Genomic DNA, 18,320 nt, shown 5'->3' with positions numbered 1-18,320 from the left:
ACACGCAAGTCTGTAAAGGGAGATTCAAGCAATCTGTGCAGGACTTCAATGTTTTGAAGAAACAGGGGTTCAAAGTTAAATTATTACCTACTTGCCAAATGTCATTTTATGCCTGTGAAAAAGATGTCAGTGGAGTGTTCTTCAAAATCTCTTACACTTACTTTACTGCCTTTTCCATATTAGCTGGCGCACCAAATGCATTGTACTTTTTTGCACATTTCAAAATCTGATTCATTCTTTTCTCTGTTCCAGTTATTAATTCACTGATATAAGTCTTCTTCCAATAGCCAGGCTCTTTGTCTGCAATTGTAGTGAAATGTAATCTTTTCCCAGCTGAATTTATAGAATCAGATTTCCAACGCATATTTTTTTTCATATGTAAACTGTAAACTTTATACCACAAAACACTGAAAAAAAAAAACAAAAAAAAAAACACAATTAAATTAGTTATAACCGATTATTTATTTTAAGTATATACACGTGTAGCACTATAATACATTCAGTGAATACCATAAAACAATTTGCAAATTAATTACCAAAAATGAGTCCATTGTAATATCACACAAATTAGTCTCCATAGGAGTCCATAAAGTGATGTGATTAAAAGCGATCTTTAGGCTCCATTCACACCTTGGCGACAAAACGCCCGACACGCTGGAGGGGCGAATTTCCATTGCTGTCTATGAGATGGTTCACATCTCACGCCGAAACGCCGTACGCCTGCCGCCTGAAAACAAGTCCCGGACCCTTTTTTTCCAGGCGGCATTGGCGTTCGGCCATAGACAGCAATGGAAATGATTTGTTAAAAAAAAAAGTTAAACGAATCGCGGCAAAATACGCCGCGTACGCGGCGTTACTTGTCGCCTAGGTGTGAATGCAGCCCTACTCCTTTAAGCAATAAACACCCATGTGCTGAGAAGACCTGTCTTCTGATCAACATCTACTGCAGATCGGACTGTCCTTGTTCACCATCAGAGTTCCAGCTGGACCAGTGTTGGAGTTACCTGGTCCCGCATCACTGATGTTGAATTGTGGCCATTGGTTTAGTTGAGAAGACGCACTGACCCGCTGGAGGCTTTACATTTGATGCACTAAATGACCATTGATTACTACAGTGGTCTTGATGATCTGGTAAGTGGCTGGACTGTAAGCTTTTATGAATTAGGTGCACTATGCACAGAATTAGCTGTCATACAGAGATCTTCTGAGCACATGGGTGTTTATTGCTTGGGGTGAAGATCACTTTTAATCACATAACTTAATGGACTCATATGGGGACTAAATTATGCGCTATCACAATGGACTGCCATTTTTATTTTGATGTTTTGGTTTATTCATTTGCACATTTTTTATGGTATCTACTGAATGTATCAGGCCTCTTGCACATTGCAGCTTGAAAAAGCTCAGTACAACATATTTTTTTTGTTACTGATCAAAAAATAGATGTAAACAAGCGCTGCGTATTCTTGACTAAAAAGAATTCTAGAAAAATCGCACGCAAATACACGCATATGAGCATAATTATTCATTTTCCCTAGAAATGTATTGTGCGTGCAAATGCGCATAAATACATATCAATACGCTAAAAACAAATGCCTGAAATGAGGTCCAAAAAAGCAGATGCTCAAGCGCTGCACCTTTTAACTTATATATACTTTGTGAGTTTTGGTATCACAAACTTTTAGTGCTGCCAGCTTTTCAATTTTTTTTCTAGTTTTCCCAAGCTCAGTCTTTCTATATATAAGATTTATTTATTTTATGTAACTAAAAAATACAGTATTAAATAATACAGTATATGTTAACCAAATTTTACTGACCCATAAAACCCCATTTGTATTACAATTAATGTATTTTAATACAATTAAAATATTTTATGCAGCTAAAATATAAACTCAAGTTGCTACAAGTGGTCCCACCACTCCTTTATCAGATTAAATATAACAATTCAATTAAAGCTTGTTTCCAGACAAAACCTAACCTCTCTCCTGCTCCCCTTGAATGTACAAAAATATCGCATTTGGCGACTAGATAAAGCAAAGTATCAGAGAAATTTCTCAAAATGCTTATATTTATCCACTGGCCATATGTGGTTTTTTTTTTTCCAGTTCAGATGGTACCTCCGAGACCACGCAAGTCCACCACCAAGTATCATATACAAGGGTCCCATGTTTTGTCAAATTTAGATTGGGTGTTGTTAAAAGAAGAAGTCCATCCTGAGATTTTTAGGCCGGGCTTCTCCTCTGGGTCACAGGAGTGCCATTCGTTTGGCACTCCTGTGACCCATTTTCAGCGGAGAGCAGTCTGAAATCGCCTCTCGGCTGACATCACTGCCATCAGTCGAGGCAGTGCATAATCCCGACTTCAAAGTCTAGATCCCTCCAACTGCCTTGATTGATGGCAGTCTCAGCGAACCGCTGAGTTGTCTGCTTCCCGCCCTCCCACTGCTTAGCGCTCCAATGAGCGTGGAGAAGTAGAGCAGAAGTGATGCCGACTAATAGTCAGCATCGCTCTGCTCAGGGAGGAGTGAGAACCGAGCCATCAGCGGTGTTCGGATGCTGCATCCACTGAGGTAAGTATGATTAGCAAAAAAGAAAAACAAAACATCTCTTTTAAGAATACATGAAAGTTTACCATCGATCATAATCCTGTTCATTGTTTATTTAAACAACACCAACTGACTGATTTCAGCTCCACGCAACAGCAATTCTGTATGCTAGTATTAGGTATAGAATAAATTAAGTTGAAGATTCTGATCCAGAGCCTTGTCAATTGGGACATTGCCACCAAATATGAAGTATGGTACAAATCTGGCTACGTTGCCTAAAACAATGGGGTGAAGCTAGCTACCCTACAGGGAACCGTGTACCACCTTACTAATGTTTTGTAATTGAATTTAACTAAGGTCATTTTGCTATATATTTCAGAGATAAGTTATTAGCTAGATCCTGCTAGTCGAATAAGACCAACATTATATTCAGATGTCATTCTCATTGTTTCATAAAAGGAAAATGTATGATTTGGATCCAATAAAAGATTGTATAAGATAGATATATGACCTTTCACAAAGTCTTTAGTTTGGCAAGATACTTTAAATAATGTCAATGACAATGGCTGAGTGTCTTGCTTCAGTTTGGTTGTTAAATACAATACAATTTGGCTATATCAAAATACTTCAGGAGGAGAGCAATTGTACATTTTTCTGATAGTAAATATGAAGTACTTGTACGCTGCTATGGACCTCACAACCAAAACTAATGTACATCGATACCAAAGAATAATAAATTACACTAAAAATAGACATGAAAAAGCTGCAACCATTAGCAAGTGACCTCAACACTCGAACACAAATAATAATTATAATAAAAATGGTGCGCTAATTAAAGAAACTATGCAGAATAAAAATCAGTAATATGCGATAATATGTGAAACAGCGATGACGTGCGCTAATTCAAGAAGCTGTGCAGCAAAAATAGGTAAATATGCATAAATGACAACTTTGTCCCTTTAACCAGTTAACCCCCGGACCATATTGCTGGTCAAAGACCAGAGCACTTTTTGCGATTCGGCACTGTGTCGCTTTAACTGATAATTGCGCAGGCGTGCAACGCAACTCCCAAAAAAAATTGGTGTTCTTTTTTCCTCAAAATTGAGCTTTCTTTTGGTGGTATTTGATCACCTCTGTGTTTTTTAGTTTTTTGCGCTATAAACAATAATACAGCAACAATTTTGAAAAAAAAAATGAATATTCTTTACTTTTTGCTATAATAAATATCCCCCAAGAATATATAAAAAAAAAAAAAAAATTTTCCTCAGTTTAGGCCGATACGTATTCTACATATTTTTCGTAAAAAAAAAAAAATTGCAATAAGCGTTTATTGATTGGTTTGCGCAAAAGTTATAGGCCCAGATTCACAAAGGTCGTATCTCTCAGAGTATCTATGCGACTGATTCATAGAATCAGTTACGCATAGATATCCCTAAGATCCGACATGTGTAATTGTTTTACACTGTCGGATCTTAGGATGCAGTACCGCGGCCGCCGCTGGGGGGAGTTTGCGTTGTAAACCAGAGTCGTGTATTAGGAGTTACGGCGATCCACGACGGTTGTTCGCTACGTCGCCGCTAGTCTAGTTTCCCGTTGCAAAGTTAGTCGTCGTTTTTGGTGCCTTAACTTTAGTCAGCAAACGTATTGCTGTCTAAAGTATGGCCGTCGTTCCCGCGTCGAAATTTAAAATTTCACGTCGTTTGCGTAACACGTCCGGGAATCCGGAATTACGTTACGCGCGTCGCCGTTCGAAAAAATTACGTCACTTCGTGCAAAGCAAGACGGGAGTTACGAAACGGAGCATGCGCAGTAGGTCCGGCGCGGGAGCGCGCCTAATTTAAATGGCACACGCCTATTTAAATTACGCGGGCTTACGCCGGAGGCCGCCGGCGTAGTTTTCATCGCAAGTGCTTTGTGAAATATATATTTTTTTACTAGTAATGGCGGCAAATCAGTGATTTTTTTCGGTACTGCGACATTATGGCGGACACTTTGGACACATTTTTGGGACCATTGGCATTTTTATAGCGATCAGTGCCTGCGTGAGAGCCGACGTATAGCTACGGGTAAAACGACGGCGGCTGGTCGGCAACTAGTTAATATATTTTTTACAGTGCTTAGAGGGTATTTTTCCATCATTTTTTTCACTATATTATATTTTTTGCTCTAATAAAGTTTGTATGACACATGAATACCATGGCTTGGTCCTCCATTTTCAACTTCTTGTCTTTCCCCAACTTTTTCCCTATTGTTAATCAAATATCCATAAATGCCTACCCATAATAAAAACAAAAACAAAGCACAAAACAAAAATTGCAGTAATATGCAATAATATGTGAAACCATTGTAAAGTGCACTAATTAGACAGATACGCATAAATGACTAACCCAAATTTTTCAGACAAATACAGTATTATGTGATATGTGAAACAGTGATAAAGTGCTTGAATCAAAAGCAGATAAACGTCAGATTTTACATATGTTGCGCTACCCCCTCAGTGGCCGATGATTGTTTTGGGATCGGCGTATTAAGTTACCTCTATGTGTTGTCTAGGGGTGAAGGTATTGAGTAGAGCAATAAGCGAATGTCCAATTCGTGGATAAGGTTTTCTGAATGCTTTATTTCTTGGCCCAACATGACCAACATCAACTTGAGGTAGACAGACAAGGTTGATGAAGTAAAGGAACTTTGCGGTATCAGGCTTTGGATAGTAGGAAAGCAATCCTGCTTTCTGCAGTAATACAATTCGTCGCTACTCCAGCCAGAGTGGGTGAAGTGCCCCCGGACAGACCCCTGCCACAGGCCTGGCAGCCAGAGTGCCACTTTAAGGTTGCTGGGAGAAACAGGCCTCTGCCACAGACCTGACTCAGATGAGACCTCTGCCACAGGCCTAGTACTTGGATGAGCTAAATGATTGAGCAAATCCTCCCAGTAATTAGCATTAGGGACAGCGGTTGACAGTGCAAGTGTACCTGTCAATGTTCCGGTCAGCAGATCCCAGATGGTTCGTTCAAGCCCTTTTGGATAACCTGCCTCGGGGTTCTCCTCAAGCCGATCCCCCACCGAACGGCATACAGCCTGGGATCTCCTCAGTAGAACAGTAGAAGGGGGACCCAGTAAGTCACTAGGACCCCTTGGTAGCATCAATTGCTCCAGACCAGGAGGGCCCAGAGTCTGGAACTCCGCATAGCGCGCGACCCCAGGCCAGGTAGGCCATAGTGGTGGGGCCCGCAATGTGCGCACACCCTAAACCTGCGAAGAACCCAGAACAACGGCCTCCGCCACAGAAATACCCCTCCCAGCATGCACAGAGAGGCTCAACTCCTCATTGGCTGCTGGGAAGAAGCGGCTCCGCCTGGATCCCCTCTGGTGCCATCTGCCGTCCAGAGATGAGACCGTATCTCTGGACACACAGACTGAACCACAGGACAATTCAGAATTTGGTGACAGACAAATTTAACATAATTAAGAATGAGAGCAACTTACCTCTCTCATTCTCCCACTAACTTTAGCGTAGTGTCCTTACTGAAAGTAAAGGGGGCGCTACACATAAAAACTTTAAAATAAGTCCCAAATAATAAAGTGATGAGATCTGAAGATCACATGCTCAATAAACAGTTCTTGAAAGTTGTAAACACAATTGCTCCCCACATCCAGGTATCCACCAGGAGAGTGCCCTAGCAGCTCACCTTAAACAAAGACCACAACAGGTTTAGTGGCGCTTTGGTATACATATCCTTAGCAGCAGTCAATTTTCCCATCTCCTCTCCTGCATCGAAATTCACAGCTGGTCCGACAAGGCTTTAAATATATGGATCCTTTATGGAAAATCACATTCCACGCTCCTCTCAGCATAAACCCAGGGATAAATATCCGCTATGCTGTATTGGATCTCCTCCTCTCCTCCATTTAGCCTAGGTTCACACTGTAGTGATAAGGGAACCATTGCGATTATAGCACCGGTTCCGGCATTGCATCTCTCCCGCAGGCAGTTCATACCACTGCGGGTATCAATGTGATCCGATTCCAATGCGGGGAAAAAAAGTCCCTACACTATTTTCCTGCGAATCCAATGCAAGTTCAGCCATACAACTGTAGATGCTAAACTCGCATTGCACAGACATTGCATGCGGTCGGCACCGCAGTCCGGGTGTGAATCACAAGTGTGCGCACAATTGTGAACCCAGGCTCAAAGGCCATACAAGACAAGTAAGAAATCCACAGTGTAGTAATTTCCCTTTTTTGTCTTCCTATTTTTTTATGATCAAGTGGAGAAATTGGCTTTTTGCTGTATGTGCAATGGCATCACAGGCATGCCTTTCTAGGCAAACTGTGAACTCGCAAAGGAATTAGATCACATGGGTGAGAACACCCATGCGATCAGATTTCAATGCAGGAAAAAAAAGTCCCTGCACTATTTTCCTGCAAATCCAATGCGAGTTCCTGCAAATACAACTGTATGGCTGAACTTGCATTGCACAGACATCACATTTGATCGACAAAACAGTGCGAGTGCGAATCACATGCGATGTCTGTGTTCGCACAAGTGTGAACCCAGACTTCACAGGCCATACAAGACGAATAAGAACTCCATAGTGTAGTAATTTCACAAAAGAAATGGTTTTATTAAAACACAATACCTTACATCTAGGTTAAGAGAAAACAGTATCGATAAAATCCCTACTTCCTGGTCTCGGCTGTGAACAGAAGTGATGTCACTGGCTCCTACGCGTTACGTCACTGGTCATGTGACTTTTTCAAGGCTAGAACTTCACATAATGGCATATTACTGCATATTTTTTTTTTTTTTCATTTAAATTAGGGAGAGCCGTTTATGCATAGTTGTCTTTTTTTGTTGCATAGCTTCTTGAATTAGTGCATCATTTTTATTATACATTTTTCTGATACTATCCTAGGTTTTGAATAACATTTCCAGAAGTCTCCCATCTCTAATAAGCCTTTACTTTCCCAACATTAAAAAAAGATGAGGATGCAGTCCCAGAAAAGATTTTGATTTATTAATAGAGTGAAATGGGGTATGTGGTTTTCTTCTAACTCTTTGTCTGTCCCAGACAGCCAATTTGTTTGATAAAGTAGGACAAGGTATAGGAGGTCATATTCTGCTAGGAATCCACATCATGGCTTGGAGATAACTTGTAAGACAAGATAACACTTCCAATAATACCCACAATAGTTGTGAAGGATTCCCAGGCTGCCTGACTTTTAGGTGTATATAATGTTGATTTGATTTATTTCCCATAACATACGAAATAAAAAAAAAATTTTTTTTGCATTATTAACTCCCTTTTTGGGATAGCTAAAGGGGATAGTCCTTGGGTAGTTTAAAATCCTAGGAAGGACATTTATTTTGCCAAAGTGGATCCTGAGAAAACACGACAAGGACGTGGTGGACCATCTATCGAAAATGGTTGTTATTTGTATCAAAAAGAGCTGGGATATTTTCTCTAAACAAACTACCTAATGATGGTGCCAAGACATATTAAAAATAAAGGACTTATTTGGAAGCTTAATCGTAAATTTTAATTAGATCAGAGTAGCATAAGCATGGGCGATGGTAGAAGGTATAGTTGTGTGTGGGGAAGAGCTAGATTAAGATATTGTCGGTAAACAGGTGCATTTATGTTTCTGTTGACTACAAATAATCCCTTTAATATTTGGATTAGAACAGATGGCAAATGCAAGGAATTCCATTGCAATAGCAAACAATGGTGACAATGAACAACCCTATCTATTGAGAAATAGTTATATCCTTTGACAGATATCTGCATTGCGGCAGAATGAAATAAGGTGCGTAACATGGGTCTATAGACACACACAGTACAGGCTGGCCACACCCTCTGTTCCCTCCTCATAGGATTTGACTGACAGCAGCAGTCTCCTACTGATCTCAGTTTATCCTGTTAATCCAGGAAGAGAGAGGAGTGGTTCTGTAGCCGAGGACAGCGCTGGATAGTGAAAAAAGACAGGTAAGTGTTTAGGGGTGGCGGAGGGACGAGTAGGTTTTTTACTGATGTCAAGAATGCATTAAGGTAAAAACCATTTGAGTTTGGAACCACATTAATCTATGATTGGTTTAGGAAGTCAGACTATGAACAACAAATTGTTGGTTGCTATAAGGTTATTGCGTTTTCCACAGCGTTCTCTGTCTTTTTCAAGAAAACAAACCGAGAAAAGCCTTTTTACAGACTGTAAGACCTATCTGACTATTATGACTCCAACTGTTGTACCAATTAAAATATATGCATATACAGAGCAATGATCACACAAATAATCACACTCTTCAATTCCCAGTCATAACTTTCCATCTTTCCTCTAGATTGTGATTGTGTTATACCCCTGTATTTTTCTTTTCTTCTCCATGTTTCAAAACTACAAAAAACACAAACATTTGCTTCTTTTTTCTTTTAATACTTTTACAATAATTGTATACTACTGTATTCACTATCTCAAATAAATACTATTAGTATTTACGAATAGTGCCATTAGTCTTACTGAGACATAGGTATTCAAAAGATTTAATGAATGACATGAATATCCTCGTAACTGTAAATAATTTGGGTCCATTTCCTACTAGATTTTATCTAGTCTACTGCATAATATTACAGGTAAGGCTAGAAGAAATGACTGTTCATTAAAACACTTCCTTTTCACAAAATAAAATAAACTTTTAAAATATACTGTAAAAGCCACAAGAAAGAGAACACTATAACATATATTTAAATGCACACGAAGCACAAGATGTCTTAAAATTATACTTACTTGTCATTGGAAAGTTCGTAGAATTGCTTACTGACACAGCCAGCAGACATCAGAGATACAGGGTCTAAATATGAGAACATTTTAAGGAGAATTGCAACAGGAATCCTTCAGGAGACAGAAAATAAACATATCACATTAGTTATTAACCTATTCATGCCTAAGCCTATTTCTGACATTTGGTGTTTACAAGTTAAAATCCATATTTTTTGCTAGAAAATTACTTAGAACCCCCAAACATTATATATATATATATATTTTTAGCAGAGCATCTACAGAATAAAATGGCGATTGTTGCAAAATATTTTATGTAGGACGGTATTTTAAACGCAACTTTTTGGGAAAAAATAACTTTCATGAATTAAAAAAAAATGAAAAAGTAAAGTTAGCCCAATTTTTTTGTGTAATGTTAAAGATAATGTTACGCCGAGTAAATAGATACCAAACATGTCATGCTTTATAATTGCACGCACTCGTGGAGTGGCGACAAACTACGGTACCTAAAAATCTCCATAGGCAACGCTTTAAACTTTTTTTTACGGTTACCAGGTTAGAGTTACAGAGGAGGTCTAGTGCTAAAATTATTGCTCTCGCTCCGACGATCACGGCGATACCTCACATGTGTGATTTGAACACCGTTTTCATATGCGGGCGCGACTTCCGTATGTGTTTTTTTGTTGTGCAAGCTCGTGGAGAGGGAAGCGCTTTAAAAAAAAAAATCTTATTTTTATAATTTTAAAATTGTGTTGTTTTTTATACATTTTGATCACTTTTATTTCTGTCACAAGGAATGTAAACATCCCTTGTGACAGTAATAGGTGGTGACAGGTACTCTTTATGGAGGGATGGGGGGTCTAAAAGACCCCCGATCCCTCCTTTGCACTTCAAAGTATTCAGATCACCGAAAAAGGCGATTCTAATTACTGTGTATTTTTTTAAATCCGGCGCCATTGGCAGCCGAGAAACCCGGAAGTGACGTCATGACGTCGCTTTCGAGTTTACATTGCGGAGACTGAAACGAAGCCGTTTACGGCTTTGTTTCACTCTGCGCCTGGACACCGGAGGTGCCGGATCGAGGATCGGGTCTCCCGGTGGGACGGGAGGCCCGGTCAGAGCGGGAAGAGGCGGCGGGAGGGGGGGGATGTCCCCTCCTGCTCCTCCGGCATAACAACCGAGCGGCTTTTAGCCTCCTCTCGCTGCAATGACGGGTGCGCGGCTTCCATCTGATTTATATAGGCCTCACAGTCCCATCATGCTCCGGTACCTACCCACGTGGTACCTACCCACGTGGGTAGGTACCGGAGCATGATGGGACTTGTGAGGCCTATATAAATCAGATGCAAGCCGCGCACCCGTCATTGCAGCGAGAGGAGGCGTCGGGTCAACATCGGGAGAAGAAGAGAAGTGAAAAAGATTACGTCACAGAAGAGCGTGCTGGTCGCCTGCTAGTAACTGAGCTAACACACGAAGATAGCGGGCGGCCAGCGCTGAAGGAGAAGGCACCGGACATCGGGAGAAGAACCTGGGTGCGCCGAGTCAACACCGGAGAGCGGAGAAGATAGAAGAAACCCCCCTGGAGAGCGGAGAAGACCCCCCCGGAGAGCAGAAGACCCCCGGAGAGCGAAAGAAGAAGCCCCCCCTGGTGAAAGAGCTAAAGAAGACAGGGGGGGCCTCCGGAGCAGACTAATAAATTCTTTTAAAAACCCTGTGTCGTGTTTTTATTAACTTTAACACTTTGCCTCCAGGTGAATGGGTAGGGGTACGATGTACCCCATATCCATTCACTTAGGGTGGGGGGCCGGTATCTGGGGGCCCCCTTATTTGAGGGGGCTCCCAGATTCCGATAAGCCCCCCCGCCCGCAGACCCCGACAACCAACGGCCAGGGTTGTCGGGAACAGGCCCTGTCCTTATCAACATGGGGACAGGGTGCTCTGGGGTAAGGGGGGGCCCGCAGTGCGCCCCCCTGCCCTAGAGCACCCGACCCCCCCATGTTGAGGGCATGCAGCCTGGTACGGCTCAGGAGGGGGGGGGGCGCTCGCTCGTCCCCACTCCCTTCCTGGCCGGCCGGGTAGCGTGCTTTGGATACGGGTCTGGTATAGATTGTAGGGGGACCCCCCTACGTCGGTTTTTCGGCATAGGGGGGTCTCCTTACAACCCATACAAGACTTAAGTGCCTGTGGGGGGGCTGGAACCCAGGTCGGTTTTTTATTTAAAAATTGGCGTGGATTCTCCCTCTCAGGAATGCATACCAAATGCCGCACCTAGAATTGACAGGAATCCAAGTCAGATCTCCCGTCGCTTCTATGACGCGCTCGCTGGAATGTGCTTTGTCTATTCCAGCGAGTGCGAGATGTGGGCACCATGTCGCCGAGAACCAGCGCAATGCTGTCGTGCTAGAAACACATTCTCGGCAACATGTACTGTACAGTCCGCCCGTGTAAAAGAGGCCAAAGACTTTAAAGCCGACTTTCGGAGCAGACATTGATGTTCAAAAAATAAATGCTAAATACAGAACATCAACCCCACAGTGTTTCAATAATGACATAACACAAAGACCACTTTCTTCTTTACCTGCTCGTAATGCTACTTACTTCTCTATGTATGAAGTATGATTGCTGCATAATTTTGTAAATATGTTTAAATTCTTCCCATATCTGTTTCGAACAGAATTTACTTTTGTTGAGACTCCTTTTAAAGCATTATTGCTGCAAAAAAATAAAACAATAGATTGGTTGTAAAAAAAACAAACCAAAAAAAAAACACACACATCAGCTTATTTAAACCAGCAATTTCAGGAAAAAAAAGTATGAGACCACAAAATGTAACAAAAATTTACTAAAATATCAAATAAAAACAGCTAAAAAATATGGCAAATTTTCTACCTGCAATATATTCTCCTAAGGACGATCTGCATTAGGAGAAGCTACATTAAAAAAATAAATCAAAATACGCGACTAGTCCCTTTTTAGTTGGATTTTTGTGTGTGGAGGCAGTAGGGCTTTGCCAGTAGGGCTTTGCCTCCTCATGTCCACAGATGAGGAGGCAAAATAACTGAATAACACTGATAACCATTTAAGAAGCAGCAGAAGAGGTGCAAAAATAGATTCACAGAATCAATGAAGCAGAAGGTAATTCTTGTACTGCAGATCCTCCGATCTCCTGCTGCAGTCTGTGTCTTCAGAAAGAAGATTTCCACTTTTCTCCTGTCTATTTAGAACAGGAACGTGTGAGAAATATCCTATATGGGAAAAACCTATATAGAAAAAATTCTCAGCAATACACAGACAGAATTTAAACTCGACAGAGGATCTAACCCTTTCCTGCTCTATGCAAACTTAAAGAAGAACTACATAGTATCTGAGCACCACAAACCAAAAGCACTTTTTAATTCATTCTTAATATTCAAGCAAACATCCCCATCCATCCATGTCTCCATGTTTTATTTTACTGAGAATTAACTTAGAAAAACATCCCCCTAGCATATGTGGCCATGGCCATCTTGAGAAAGGGCAGATGATTCATGTGGCATTTACTTCCTGGAATTCGTCTGCGCTCATCTCCAGCATGCAGACAGGAGGGTGTGCTTATCTATTTACTAATGCTAGCAGCATTAGGATTCAAAATAATCAATATTGACAGAGAGTAAAAGCGCCCCTATAAAAAAAAAAAATAATAATTTAGCCTAGAAGGGTCTGAATAAATTAAGAGGAAGTTAGAAGAGCTCAGAAGAAGCTTACGTGATGAACAAAACATGTAAGCGCAACGTCATCACATCTGTGACGTCTAACTTTAGACCAGACTCTGCACACACTCAATCCAAGCCACCTTACACCTGGGAGATACTGCAAATGTGGAGAAGCAGAAACGAGGGGTACATGGAAGATGAACCTGCTTGCATCCACCTACAGGCTTGGCCCTGTCCAGCCAAACAAGCTATCGGTTTCTTAATACACTGGGAAAGGTACAGATCTCGCGCCAACTAAATGTAAAAAATGATATATCGTGAAAAATTATAATAGTGAATAATAATAAATCATAAATACTATATGTGACGGTAGTAGAATGATATCCCCGTCAAACATTCCCTTCTTCCCATAAAGAAAATCACCCAATATTCCACGAGGAGGAATATTCCTGGGATCGCCCAATAAGCCACACATGAGCCAAGCTTACTGCTGGAACAAGAAACACTTTAATGGTACAACACCTAGCTTATATGTAGTTACAAAACTGTTACAATGACAATCTCCGCCCCCCCTCACACAGTGGGGGCTCCCATACAGATTAAAGACAGACACTTTGGAGCCGACCCTGTAGACACATTTCTTAAGGGTAAACACAGGTCTTCTTCACACACACAATAGATCAATTACCCTTTAAAATAGGGAGCTGGCTGGGGAAGGGACATTAACATTTCAACAGTCTGTTACACAGAGGAATGAGTCACACATGAAATCACCTTTTACCTCTAACACACACAGCATTACTAGCAGGGAGAATTAAACTGAAGCATATAGGCAAAAAGTCCTTCACACTATATATAATAAGCTGCTCCCCAAAAAAAAAAATCAGTAAACTGAATTAAATGTTGAATATATAGATGAAGGGGGCACTGCAAATATAGCGAGAAGTAGTAATATATATACTAAATCCTAGTCCATCAGTATATAGCAAAACCAACAATTAGTATTGTCAATCTCCAGAAGCACCACCAAAGATGGTGAATTTATTAAAAATATGAGTGCAAAAGTCCATAGATAAATAAATAAAGTGCTTGTGCTCAGACGATGTCTTCAAATTCACTGTGAAAAATCTCCACCTCCACCAGCTGAAAAATAACCCAAAACTGTGCTCAAAGGGTGGCATCTTACCAGATGATGTTGACCTATTTAATTAAAAAGAGGTCAATAGTAGCTTTGTGTCACAATAGAAGGACTTCATACGCGGCTCATAATCCTTTAGTTCAGCCTGACTCCAATATCATGTAGCGGAACAAAGAAAAGAGAAAACCGCCATAGTATAATTTTGATTATTACAAGATTAGTATAAAACACAGTGCCAAGTGGCTCCTTACTCTTGCTGGTGCCTGTGACCCGGCACTGAGGCTGTTTGGTGTGTAGATAATGGAGAGATGGCTCCACGCTGGGGAATCTGGCGTGCATTCCACCTCCTTGTTGCAGAGAACCAGCGGGACCGGAGTGCGTAACCAGGTACCGGCTCGGCGTACGTTTCGTTACCATGTCATCAGGACGCTTCCTGATGACGAGTGTCTGCAGCTGCTGTCTGTCCGGTATGACGTCGTCATTTTAATTCCTTGTCATGTTGGATGTGTACTTTTAATTTTAACATAGGTCATTTTTGTATTTCAATAATGCTGTGTATCAATTATACCGGTTGATTCCTCATTGATGATACTCTTGGGGGCCTGTAGTCCTCTATTGTAAGAGGAAGCTAGAGCTTAACTTTAAAAAAAAAACGTTTGTCCAATTTCTCCTTAAACTCCTTAGAAGTATCTAGTGGTTTCTAGATCAATCCCTCTGCCCCAGAAACTGTTATCCATAGCATAGCATATTAGAACATTATTGCAGACTTACCTGGCAAGCGACCCACTCCACAGTTGCCATGTCAGAGTTCTTTCTCATCAGGCATGGGTACAAAGATTAGTATTTTTTTTTTCTTTTTTCCCCCAACCACACTTTCGAGGTGGCTAGGGAAAACCTCCCCTTGAGTCATTGTATTCTAACAGCGGTGAGACTCCCTGCTGTCAGAAAACACTGATCGGCACCACAGTCTATAGCCTAGGGAAAGTCTATCACTTACTTTGAATAGTTTGCCAATCTATCATGGTTCTCATCATGATGATGGCAATAATACAGATTCTAAAATGTTTGTATGGCAACTGCTTTTTATGGTTACTTTCTAAATTCCAACATCACTGATGCCATTCCCCTTAGCCCCTTGTAATAATTAAAAAAAAATATATATCTAATTTCTTTCGTTTGAGATACACCACATCATTACCTAAAAATAGTGAGACAAATAACAGAATGATCAGTAAAAGAAATACAATATTGTTTTAATTTTAATCATCTATTTCCTGCTTTCATTAATAATCAAATCATACTAACAGGTCACATTTTCGTATGTCAAACCAAATAAAATATATGGAAATAATCAGTTTAACAAAATCCATTAATGTAGCCGTCTGAGTAAATGAATGAAGACTAAATCTTGGATTCTCCAAATATTAAATCGCATTAACTAAGCAGCCTTGAAAATGAAAAGGAACTCTTTAAATGTAAAACTCACCCAAGTTAAAGAGAAAATCTAGTTAAAGTGGTTGTAAAGTCAGAAGGTTTTAGATCTTAATGCATTGAGATAAGAAACCTGTGTGCAGCAGAAGCCCCCCCCCCTCCTCTTACCTGAGCCCATCCCTCTCCAGCAATGTCCACAAGTTCCTCTGCCATCCGGGACTTTCTTACTGATTGGCAGAGACACAGCAGAGGCGTCATTGGCACCCACTGCTGTCAAAGTCGGTTAGCCAATCAGGAAAGAGAGGGGGTGGGGCTGAACCGGGTTCTGCGTGTCTGGATGGACACAGGAAGCCGCTTGCTGTGGGGGGACTCACCAGGAGGGAGGGGCCAGGAGAGCCAAAGAGGGACTTGAGAAGAGGAGGATTTGGGCTATTTTGTGCAAAACCAACTGCACAGAGCAGATAAATATAACATGTTTATTTTCAGAGGAAAAAAAAACCGAGACTATACAATCACTTTAATTTAAAATTAGACGAATTTCACACATTGATACATATATAAAGTATTTCCAATCACTAATAAAATATATCATTATTCCTGCACTACCATGTGCGAGAGAAAGAGGGTGGAACTGCTGCAAGCACCAAATAAGGGTCAGACTATACCCATAAGAGAATAGAATTAAGTGGGGGCTGGTGCTGCGCTGTTTCCAGCAGAATAGAAAAGTGTGCTGCTACAGGTAGACGTAAACATGTAAATTCAATGGAAATAAATCAATAATGTAAACTATAAAGTGGCTGATATCAAAAGTGCAGAGTGCATGAATACAATGCTAATAACACCGTGATAAGACTTCTATGTGTACGGTATGCAAATCGTAACATAAACAATAATAAATAGGATGACTGGTATCAAAGTGCATAAATAAATTGCTAATAACACTGTGATAAATCTGCTTAGTATACAATGTGTACAAAAATAAACTGTGCAAAATTGCAAAATCAAATGTGCAAAATCACCAAAAAAACTTCCTGTGCAAAGTGCAAATGGCCTGTGCAAAATGCAATAAAATGTGCAGAATAGAATCAGATCTAAAGTTGTGCCGGATGCAATTATACTATACAATCTTGTCCAAAGTGTGCAAAATACATTCAAACTGTGAACAGAATACAATGAATTATTTTCTTCTCTGTGCAAACTAGCATTCCAATGTGCAAAGAACAGAAGGTGCTAGAGGGATAAATATCTCCTCTTCGTGCAAAAACACACACTAGTGAAAGTGGCCTCTTACCTTGCGGTAATGAGGCAACCGCATATATGTTTACACTTGTAATGACTGCTTATCCCTTGTATTCCTGAACCAATGTGGGTCTGTACTTGTCTTTGTCTCTCAGAAGAGTGATAAAAGAAGGGGGGTTTCCGGATAGTGTAGTATTTTTTTTTTTAACAATAGGTAGTTTTTATTAATAAAACAATGAGGGTACTCGCATAACAAAATACAATGGACTTATCTCCATGAGCAGTGAGCTTGTTAGCCTACGTCAGCCTGACTGCCTTCCCGTCCCTACGCATAGCGTCACGGTCACAGATGGATCATAATCTTTGTGTAACTGCACTGTGTTTTTTATCTGCCCATTTTAGATAAATACACAGGTCTTTTAAACACTGTGCATGCTTCAAGCAAATGTAAGTATTATGATGCATCCAAAGACATGCTGGTAGGGTTAATTGGCTGAAGTCCAAACTGGCCCCTGTGTGTGTGCGCTAGAGATAGGGACCTTCATTTTTAGGCTTCTAGAGATGAGGGACTGATGTGAATCTACTGTATGTAGAGTTCTGCCTAAACTGAATGCACTATATAAATACCTGTAATAAACAAATACAGACTTAAAGAACATGAAGAATGACAAATGGGTAATACAACAAATAACAAAGCAATATATTTGAATTTGTTCAGATTGCAAATCTGTAGACAAAGATATAGTAGTATCTCTACAACATTCTGTTGCTTACACCATGACACAGGTCATAAAGCTTTAAGGGTTATTCAGATGATCAAAATGTTATTTTGATTGATGGTCACTGCTAGAAAACAGGGACATGGTAAGCAACTTGTTGTGCAAGAACTAAAATGGGATGTACGAGGGATTGTCTTCTCTGCGGTGGTATCAATTTACAGAAACAAGAATAGTTTTAAATGTTGATCAATAGAAAGAGACAAAACACTAGGCAGTTTAGTTTGAAAATAAACACAGGTCATCCAATTGTGTTCTTAACGAGAAACGGCCACAAATGATTTCATTTAAAGATCTGAATATTTAATCAATTGTTATATTTTTTGTACCGAAAGAAAAGATAAAGCAAAATTGTTTCCATTACACAGTGATAGAAAGGACATAGGATTGTAGATATCACACAATTTAAAAACAGGATACATTTCCTGTAGGATGGGTATCAAAAGTATTAGTTAGATACAGAAGGTAGAAATGTACCCTCAATAACCATAACTAACAGGAGACTTCAATCCCAGTATATACTGTGACAGTGAGAGGTCGTGTCACTGTGGGAATATAAAAGAATGTGACACAGGATTCGCACTAAAGCCTAGTACACACTATTGTTTTGTTTTTTTTCGTTCAACCCAGGAGGCTGAACAGAAAAAAAAGCACCGAAGAGCTCAGGAGGAGCCGCTGTACTATGTGTTGTTAGTACAGCGATCTCCCCTACTGAACCATTTTGTTCT

The 18,320-nt window shown here is 40.4% G+C and overlaps 1 protein-coding gene across 4 annotated transcripts in view; it reads right to left on the bottom strand.

Annotated features, from left to right (window-relative positions):
* FBXO15 (F-box protein 15) overlaps positions 1-18,320 on the bottom strand; it is a 205,824-nt gene that overhangs the window by 105,316 nt on the left and 82,188 nt on the right. For all 4 annotated transcript variants that reach the window (XM_040353895.1, XM_040353893.1, XM_040353894.1 and 1 more), the window contains exons 3-5: positions 11,915-12,028; positions 9,326-9,430; positions 162-407 (exon numbers count right to left, since the gene is read on the bottom strand). In XM_040353895.1, coding sequence (XP_040209829.1) covers positions 162-407; positions 9,326-9,430; positions 11,915-12,028 — 465 coding nt within the window. The remainder of the gene's footprint in view (positions 1-161; positions 408-9,325; positions 9,431-11,914; positions 12,029-18,320) is intronic.

Source organism: Rana temporaria, chromosome 5, assembly GCF_905171775.1.
Source record: "Rana temporaria chromosome 5, aRanTem1.1, whole genome shotgun sequence".
NCBI lineage: Eukaryota > Metazoa > Chordata > Amphibia > Anura > Ranidae > Rana > Rana temporaria.
Note: the sequence above shows the minus strand (reverse complement) of the source record. Positions and strands in the feature narration are given on the sequence as shown.